The sequence below is a fragment of the Trachinotus anak genome, unplaced genomic scaffold (assembly GCF_046630095.1).
Source record: "Trachinotus anak isolate AG129_WGS33_773 ecotype Australia unplaced genomic scaffold, CSIRO_AGI_Tana_v1 ptg000031l, whole genome shotgun sequence".
Classification (NCBI taxonomy): domain Eukaryota; kingdom Metazoa; phylum Chordata; class Actinopteri; order Carangiformes; family Carangidae; genus Trachinotus; species Trachinotus anak.
In genome coordinates, this window is record NW_027273882.1 from 828,099 (window position 1) to 837,676 (window position 9,578).

The window sequence follows — 9,578 nt, forward strand, 5'->3', positions numbered from 1 at the left end:
AGACATAAATTGGGTCCATAAATACTAATCCTCTTTAACTTACACTTATTGTGAAAAAGCAAGAAGTCTAGGGTTGCTCTGTCAATCTCTGTGCTCACAGTTTTTGATTGTTTTTATGGTTTGGATAAGGCTCCTAGTTCCAGTAACAAAATAGGTTTGCTGTTCTTCTGTATCATTGCCATGCTAGTGACGTGGCTCTAAGGATGGTAATGTCTGTCAGCTAGTCAGTGTACCACTTTCCAGACTTCAGGTCCAGACTACAATTGCCTTTAGATTTTGTACAGCTAAAGTCTGTAGACTTCATTGTCTGGGCACCATGAATGTCTTGATCCCCCGACTTTTCCTGTAGTGACACCAGGAGCTACACACTTGTGGTTTTGAATCAAATATCTCAACAACCACTGGATGGATTGCCATTAAGTTCAGTATACACATTCATGTTCCCTGCAGGATGTACTAAAAATGCATTTCAACTCGTCATATATGACAAGTATTTACGTATTTAATATTTATGACTTGCTGTACATTGTATTTACACCTTCGTGGACCTTAGTTGCAGATCATACCCCAGATATCCCCGCGTGTTCCCTGTCGGCCTCCTCAATGTTGATTCAACGTTGAGGATCAACTGGTCAACTGCTGGGGGAGGATTTTCCACAACCTTGCAACAAAAAAGTTGCTCTTATCACTAAAATGACGTTAATAAAACCATCATAAACAGCTTATAAAGCCTCTATAAATGATGTCATATGATGATGTCAGAAGGTGGTATCCAACAATCACATTAAGTCTGGGTGTCCACATACTTATGACCATGTAGTGACTTTTAAAAGCTTCAAACCTAAACAATTTTAATGCTTAAGTGATTCAGTTTGACAGGGAACTACATTAAAACTTATTTCTGTACATTATAACGTAGCCTATAGTATGAGTTTATTAAAAAAAAAAAAAAAAAACATTAATCACAAAGACAGTTATTGCAATAAATAAATACTGTACTGCAAAAACACATGATAAAGTTAAAGTGCGGAGACTGTCGATGGGCAGAGGCGTTCACTGTCGTCACGTTTTTCCGGATGTCCTGACGCCACTTGTTGGTCATCCGCGAACCCGGTTACCATGGAGACTCTGGAGAAGAGAATTCCAGGTCAGTGACATCACCGTTCCTTCTTCTTCTCCTCCTCCTCCTTCTTCCTCTTCTTCTTCTTCTTCTTCACGGCGCTGTGAAACCGGAGACCGAGCATGTCTTTCACACGCTGCTCGGACCGAGACAAGAAAGGCTTCATTGTGCAGGAGGAAACGCTGGATGGCTCCTTCACTGATGGAGCTCCGAGCTTCCTGTGACGGGCGGGCGTGGCTTCAAGTCTCATTTGTCAGAAACATTTTCCCCGGTAGTTATATTTGCATGGATGTTTAGCTGCTTGACTCCTCTGATGGGACATCACATTAAAAACTGAGTGGAAAGACGCCTTGAATGCAGCAGAAATATTGTTTAAACCGAAGTGGTAACAACTTCACACTTTTACAAGTAAGACTGGCTACTGTATATTCACATAAAAAAATGTTTATAACACAAAAATGTAGTTGTAAGTACATTTAAGTATTAAAGGATTTCTCGGCAATTATAATTTCTACTATGAAGCACTCAGCACTTCATAGTAGAACAGTATAGTTAATAAATGATTCAGGTATCTGTAATTATATTTAAAAGGAACACTTCAATAATCTGGGAAACAAGCTTATTCCTTTCCTTGCAGAGAATTAGATGTGGATTGATGCCACTCTCATGTCTGGACAGCAGTCCTCCAACAAAGTCAAACTAAATAATTTATGGTTATTCACAATTTTACATTGTAAGAAGTTGTGTTAGGAGTTAGTGGAGCTGGCGAATGAAGCATTTAGCAGGTTAAGAGCCAGATATTCACCTCAGGAGATGGTAGAGATCAGAAAAGAGCTAAAAGAGTGTGAATACTGGATTGACGTTCATTAGCGTGGCCTGAAATAAGACTCCAAATGAATGAATTTGCAACTGTTTGCTAACACATTGCAAGTGGAACAAAAATGTCTTAACTCCAGGTCTGATAACTCGATTTCCCACAGAGATTTCAGCAGCATGTCATGGCCTTCATTAGGGGATTGAATTTGCTCAAGCATCATTGAGAGTCAAGTATTTATAAATAAATATTTTATTAATAAATAAAATTGACAAATGAAATAAATAAACACATAATATTTCACGTTCCAAAGCATACAAAGACATAGTCGCACTTATTTTATAATGTAATCATTCATTAACTGTTACAAGTGCTTCACAGGAGGAGTTGTAGGTGTTGGCAAATATATTGCTAATCCCAAAAGATTATATCTGCTTACAAATAAGTTATAGTATAAAGGAAATCTTTGCTGTTACCAGGGTCTCTTTGAGCCCCTCCCAGGAGTCTCTCAGAGAGGAGGAAGGGGGGGGGCTTTGGCCGCAAGGGTCAAGGTGCGGAGCGCCATCCTGGAGACCCTGTCAAACAGCAGCTGGTGAGATGCCTGGTCTCACCCTCAGAAATGGGTGTCATCTGGACGAGCTCTCTGCCTACTCCCAGAGTAAGACACCTAAACACAACACACACACACACACAAATATCTATATAAACACACCCTCAGGCTTACTAAACACTTACACTCTTTAATGCATTCTCAAGCACACACCAGAACACACATAACACACCTCTGCAGACACTGAAATGCGAAAAACAAAGAGACACACAAGGCCACAATGAGGTTTATTTACACTCTGACGCAGGCGCTCTGACTTGTGTTTGCATTAATGGGAAGGTGTTTGGCACCTTTGATAAGGACAGTCGATCATTGCCGTGTAGCTCAGTGTTCACCTCTGACTGTCATGGAAGCGTCCAAAAGAGACGTTCTCCTGACCTCTAGTGCTTTAGTTACAGAACCAAGAGCTGATGTTGCTGACACATGGTGTGTTTTATTCCTTCGAAACACTCTTTTCCTTCATGTCCTTTAAAAGCGTCGTTTATAGTGTGAGTGTTTATTTTTTTGTCTTTTTATCGGTAAAGTTTATCTTAAGATCTTCTCTTTTGAAAAGTGATGAGAAGTTGAATAGCTCTTCTTGAATTGTTGGTTATCACATGTAGCACAACTGTAACACATTAAACCACATGATAACCACACCAGAAAACACTGTATAATCTACTATAATGATACTGGAGTTTAGGAGACTCTAGAGCCAATGCTATACTTCTTGTTTATAAGACAAGATGTATGTGGAATTCTTGAGTGAATTCTTATTGTTTGTCATAAATAATATGACACTGGTGGAGGATGAAAACTGTGCAACTCAAGTTTAAATCAAGTTTATTTGTACAGCCTAATATCAAACATAATGTATCAGTGGGCTTTATAAGACCAAGACATGGAGTCAGTGGATCCAAACCCTGCCCAGGCTCTCTGAAAAAGACATTAAAAAGTAGCTTTTTGTGATATTTATTTTTTATTTGAGATTAAAGATTTAATGCTTCGTATGGTTTGATAAAGTATGGGTAAAAAATAAATAAACAAACAAATAAATAAATAAATAACAAGAAAAGCAAGTTACACATAAGGCTGTTGTCATTTCTCCGTAAAATCTGACATAAGGTGATGTTTTTGTCCTTATCCACAATTGCACAATCACCCATTTGCAAAAATTTGGTGCAAACCTCAGGATGATCAACAACATTTTTACTGGGTGAAAACGGAGATAAGTTCTTAAATTATTCGATTAAATTAAATTACAATAAAATCATATTATCTAATCTGGCAAACAGTCAGATACATGTCTTTTTCTTGGAGACATTTAAGGGAGCTGAGCCGCAGGAGCTCACCCTGGCTGCTGGAGCTGAACTTGACCAGCAGATCTCCTCTGTCCTGCTCCATGGCGCCTCCGTCTGGACTCTCAGCCTGAGTGACAGAAATTGAGGAAGAGGAAGGATTATGAGACAACTTCAGTATTAATGTTTTTAATGATCTTAATGTTCAGTATTAATGGTTACAAAATTACACTATGAAATCATATTAATTATGAATAGAATGAATAATTATAGACAAAATTTATGCGATCATGAAATTATGAAATAATTTTAGGGCAAAGAAAATTATTGGGGTGGGAACGGGGGCTGAAGAAAACAAACCAAGACCATCCAGCGTTATTTATATTTTCTTTGGACTCCTCTATATCTTATGACATTGGTCATGAAACAAACTAGTGGACAAATGAAAATCCTGACTTGATGATAGCACTGGAGGAAAGGCTAAGATATAATCAGAGCCTATGGTTAGGCCCATTACATGTTTTTTACGGTGTGATTCAATGGCTGTACCTTTGGACACAGCGGGTACCAGTTGAAGCACTGGGAAGCTTCGTCCTCAAATCTCCAGCCGTCCAGTGGAATAAGGACCTCACCTAGAAACACCTTCCTTCTCAGGGTTCCTGAATGCCACACAGAGGCCTGCAGCCTCTTTCCAAACAGCAGGTGTCGCTCTATTTGATACTGTCAAAAAAATAAAATAAAATATATATATATATATATATATATATATATATATGAAATATATATAATTTGGCTAAATCAAATATTACACAAGACCAATCTGAGAATCAGATTAGGTGGGTAAAGCATCTGTGTTTTTTTACCTTCAAAAGCTCATTATAAATCGGATCAGTCGTGTTTCTCTTCACGGCCGTCTTCATTTTGCCGCTCTTTTCCGGCAGCACGTAGAGTTTGACATATCTGCACATAGACATAACACATGCAGGATCCTGAGATTGTGATAGAGAATCTCACAGTAAAATGGGGTCATACTGTAGGTGATGCATAACGCCATATTTATTATCCTTACGGGTGACACTTCCTCTTCTTGGTGTCTCCATAAGCCAGGTTTCTACAGCCGCCAACCGTGATCTCCAGACAGGAGGTGCTGGTGTTGTAGGCCAGAGCCAGTTCCAGCTCTCCTGACACGCTGACGCCCTCAAAGAGGCCGCAGTCTGTGCTGATGCTGCTGTTACTGCCCTGAGGGGGGGGGGGGTAATACAGGCTGTAACTTAATATTTCATGTTTAAGAGGAAAGACAGACACAATATGACAGACTTCAATTCAATTAAAGATGTACAGAACGTACAGAGGAAGGGGATTTTTTACATGAGCTAGGACGCTGAAGTGATCGCAATCTGTGATTTGATATTTCAACCACAGGATGTTGTTTGGGGATTTTTTTTTTCTCTCATTATCAGATTCTACTCACTCTCTTTCCTCCAGAGTACTCAGAACCGAAGGATGTTTCTTCTTCTGCCCCGGTGGAGGAGCCTTCCTGGTCACTGTCTTTGCTTTTCTTGAACAGGTTTGGAAGACTTGGGACTTTGAAGAGCTGCAAAAAGAAGAGAGATCGTTTTCTTTACTGTGCTTTTACCCACCAGTACAATAGAACCTGTCATAGGGTTGATAAACAATACTAACTACGTTATCACTTAGACAGGTGCTGGCATTTGTGGTGCAAAAAAATCACAGACTGCGACAGACTTGAAGTTGTTATTCCTTCTTACCACCAGTAGGGGCCACTAAAGGTCTTAGATTACTACTTAGAACAGCCTTGTTCAGTGATGTTGTCGCCTTGATGGTGAAATTTCTCGAAAAAAGTAACGAGTGAGGAGGGAGAGTCAGGCAGCCTATGTGTGGCTGTGTCTGTTGCAAATGGCAGGACTTCACAAGGGTGGTGGTGGTGGTGGTGGTGGTGGTGGTGGGGGCTGTGCTCTCACAGCTTCTTGATTTAGGTTGGAGTGTATGAAGTGTTGTAGCTGACTTACACGGGAAGACTTGTTGATGTCGGTGTCAGATAGGCTCTTTTGGGTGGTGTAGATGAAGCATGACCCCTTGCGGCCGTTGTCAACGTTCAGCAAGTCTCCTCGCACGTCGTTTTGAGAAGTCGAAATCTCTGTGTTGAGAAAAGAGTGAGACTTCAAATCTCAGAACATGTAAATAAAAGACAAGTCATGCCCATTATCTAACAACTTCTCCTTGTGATGGCAGTGTTATGAGATCAGAGGGGACTTTTTTTATTGCGTCATGTTATTACAGGCAAGCTTCCTTTGTGGTTATTACTCTGCATGTATTCAGCTCATTGAGCGAGATCAGATTATGATAACCATGACATCCAGAGGAAGTGATGTTTCTCAAACACGCTAACACGTCTTGGTGTTTATTATCGCGCTATTCAGGAGAGTAATCCCTCACAAATGTTGACAATTTATCTGATGTTTTCATGACAACTTACTTCTGATATGACTGGTGAACGAAACCATTAGATCTTCCACAGATTTGGTGAAGGGTTTTGCATTTTTCAAATCCTGCAGAACAAAACACAAGATTATTGGCACTCACTTCATACATTTCTACACTTCTACCACAAAATAATGCTGGAATCATATCAGACACTTTACCCCAGATCTGCTCAAAAAGTGATAATCCATATGTGGTGGAGGAGTGGGTGGCACAACTGATATATGACTGTGAGAAAACAAGAACAAACAAGTTACTCTATGTTTCATTTTGATGGATTGAATCGAATGAATCAGAACAGCTCCACACACTTAAAAACAACATTCAAAGATGCATCATACCTCAGCACATTGTAGGTCTGTAAAAGCCTCTCCCCAACTGTTTCATATTTGTCTGTGAAGAAGGGGCATACGATGAATGTCACGCAGCAGAACGTGTGAAAGCCAAATGAGCAGGGTGAAGTCTAGGGTGTTAGGACGACTTTTATTGCAAATTGACGCTAAGAGCAAATATATTTCACATGTGACCATCCAAACAAACTGAAAGTGATTGTACTCACTTATGTGGCCAATTTTGACGCATAAAAGCATTTAAATGTTCCTATAGGTAAAAGACCGCCAGTGTGTCTCTTATACTTCCACACTGGCAAATGGTCATAGTGAATAATTCAGCAACTTAAACAAACAACTTGGATCATCCATATTTTATTATTCAATGTTTTTAACTGGGTGATAGCAAGGGAGTATTAATAATAAATAACAGTCAATATGAACAGTCCAACTATTGTCAACACACCTGTGATGACTGGAAATTTCTTTGCCTTCTCCTCTAAGAACCACTCTCCAGACCTGATCTTCACCTCCCTGTGAAGAGGAGAAACATGGTGGTGAGGAGTGTACTCATACTGAAAAAGAAGAGGTAGCAAGTACAACTATTCTCGGTACTGTAACTGCAACTTATTTTAGCTTATACCGTCTTTCTTAAGTTGATAGTTGATAGACAGAAACTATCTTTCACACGCTTTAGTTTCCAAAGAGAGTAAAGACAGAGGCAGAAGCCAGACATAGAGAGTCAAAAGTCAGAGGCAGCTTTTCAGCAAGTCGCCGATACCAACTTGTCAATCCCCTCAGACCGCAAACTGTAGTACTAAAATAGGCCGGAAGTTCTGAATGTAACCTGACCACATCATTATTTTTAGGTAATGCTATTCTTCTTGATGCCTCTTTTTACTATACTGTAAGTTTTATTTCTTATTATAGATATTTCAAGTCTTATTTTGGAAGAAGGAATGTGTGAAACCTGCACTAACTGATTTTTAGGCATTTAGACGTAGCAGAAACAAGCTGTATGACATGTCATCATTTTTTGTGTTGACATAGTGAAGCTGTAAGAAAACAGCTGCATATTTCCACATCAAGCAGTTACAGAAAAACATTAGCTTTCATGTGGAGCCAAGTTTCTGGATTCCTACTGAATGAAAGTCCAATTTTTAGCTCTGTTTTTGGTCTCAACCAACTCCTCAAAGATATATTTGGATTTTTAGGTGCCAGATGCTCCACTAGTCGCTAACTGTGTCTCTCCGCTGCTTGGTGCTGAGCAAGCTCAGTGGGTTTTAGAGCCTGAGAACATCTGCCCACAGCGGCAGAAAGCCACACCATGAGAATGCTCAGAGTACATCTGCAACAAACCACATCATAACATCCAAAAACCAAGGTGAGGTCCCCAAATTTTAGAAGCTGGAACAAAAGATTTTCCCATCAGCTTGATCAACTGTTGCAGCTCTGAGTGAGAGTGAACCAAAACAGTAAATTTGGTGGACTGGATAAAAACGATGAGCCGAAATTTGCGGTGAAGCTGAGGGGAGCTGCAGATTCAGGTGATAATTCCTGCCCTTTCCCATTATTTTCAAATTGTCATTTGATATCTTGTTACGATAAAAAGAGAGTAAAATCCAAAAACTGATCTTCAAGAGTCACAAACTGCAAAGTTAGAAGTTACAGTACAGGTCACTAACTGTCAACCTCGTGTTTCAGATACTCTACAGTCATTTTGTGCTGTCTCACAAGCTTCAGGTCTGTTTGCATGAAGCAGGGGGTTTAAACACTGTTCCTGTACCTGTAGGCGTGGCAGACTGTGCACTTCCAGTCTGTTGATCCCACACCTACGCGGCACCTGCTGCAGATGCGGTGGCTGCAGCCGCGGCAGACTGCACCCGAGTTCCAGAACTTTCCCAGAGGCCTCTGGCAGCGGGCGCAGGTCCGCTCGCCGTACTGCCGGGTGAAACTCTTGGCACCTCTCCTGCGAAGCTCCTGGAGCTCGTACTTCATCCTCCTGAGATGAGAGAAGAGGCACCTTTAACTGCCAGTGTTAAAATAAAAAAAAAACCTTCAGCGCTGTCAGTACTGAGGTGTGAAACCTTACTTAGGGCAGCGCACAGAGAGGGAGATGAACTAGTTTCCGTTTTATTTTCTTTTTTTGCATCTCAGGCGAATTAAAATCTTATTCACACATCTAAAAATATTAGAAACTAAACTCACATAGGTTTTGGTGACAGAGGAAAACAATATGATCACTTTCTGTTTACATTATTGGCTGCTTTCTCATTGTGAGAGCATGATCGCTGAGAGCAGGTAGTTCAGCCTCCTTTCAGCATCATTAAGACAGAAGAAAATTTGTCAGAGGGCATATGAAAGAGGTGTGAAATGACTCACCTGATCCTGTCCTCTTCAATAATACGCAGCTGCTTGTCTCTCCGGAGAACCTCCAGGACTCTTTCTTTCTCCAGAGCTTGAAGCAAATTTAAATCCATTTTTTTCTTTGTCTCTGATGATCTGTCGCTATCACTGCTTCTGTTCTCTCTGTCTGTCCTCTCTGCTTCACTGTCTCCTTTTTGTTCCTGTCTCCTCCCCTCTTTAAACCCTCCCCCTTCCTGGGCTCAGGCTCAGACCTCCTCTTTAGTCCTCTGGAGCTGAAAAAAAAAAAAAAAAAAGATAGTGATGATTATTCGACATGCTGCTAAGGCAAGATCCCCTGTCCTGATTGTGATCTCCTCAGAGTCTCTACCTGCGTCAGAGCAGGATGTAGACCTCCTGAGCAGATATACATGTAGTTGTTAGTATTTCCACTTGAATGATGAAGCCTCACTCTTCCCCAGCAGCCGTGGAAATGCCCTCTTTTAACATTCGTTTCTCTAAAGGCAAGTGAGGAGCTACAAACCTGCCACCTGATGAGGCAGATGGTTAGTCAGCCGCAGTC

The 9,578-nt window shown here is 40.6% G+C and overlaps 1 protein-coding gene across 2 annotated transcripts; it reads right to left on the minus strand.

Annotated features, from left to right (window-relative positions):
- Positions 1 to 2,455: 2,455 nt before the first annotated feature.
- On the minus strand, positions 2,456 to 9,221 carry sytl3 (synaptotagmin-like 3). Of its 2 annotated transcripts, XM_071467547.1 has the most exons (13): positions 9,035 to 9,221; positions 8,439 to 8,654; positions 7,119 to 7,186; positions 6,665 to 6,716; positions 6,485 to 6,551; positions 6,319 to 6,391; positions 5,852 to 5,979; positions 5,293 to 5,415; positions 4,891 to 5,060; positions 4,685 to 4,781; positions 4,371 to 4,541; positions 3,876 to 3,951; positions 2,456 to 2,601 (listed from the first exon to the last, which is right to left on the minus strand). In XM_071467547.1, exons 1-13 carry the CDS (start codon positions 9,130 to 9,132, stop codon positions 2,582 to 2,584), a joined length of 1,359 nt encoding a protein of 452 aa, XP_071323648.1. In that variant the 5' UTR covers positions 9,133 to 9,221; the 3' UTR covers positions 2,456 to 2,581. The 2 variants fall into 2 exon arrangements, with proteins under 2 accessions (XP_071323648.1, XP_071323647.1); XM_071467546.1 differs by lacking the exon at positions 2,456 to 2,601 and having other exon boundaries at positions 3,480 to 3,951; positions 9,035 to 9,220.
- Between the last annotated feature and the right edge of the window lie 357 nt (positions 9,222 to 9,578).

What these genes read in the sequence shown, in the direction of transcription:
- sytl3 (XM_071467546.1), bottom strand. Translation starts at nt 9,132, where the DNA reads ATGGATTTAAATTTGCTTCAAGCTCTGGAGAAAGAAAGAGTCCTGGAG. An exon ending in ACAGTCTGCCACGCCTACAG is followed by an intron (nt 7,187 to 8,438) that starts GTACAGGAACAG and finishes TCCTCTTCACAG; the next exon opens with GGAGGTGAAGATCAGGTCTG. An exon ending in ACATCAACAAGTCTTCCCGT is followed by an intron (nt 5,416 to 5,851) that starts GTAAGTCAGCTA and finishes TTCTTTTTGCAG; the next exon opens with CTCTTCAAAGTCCCAAGTCT.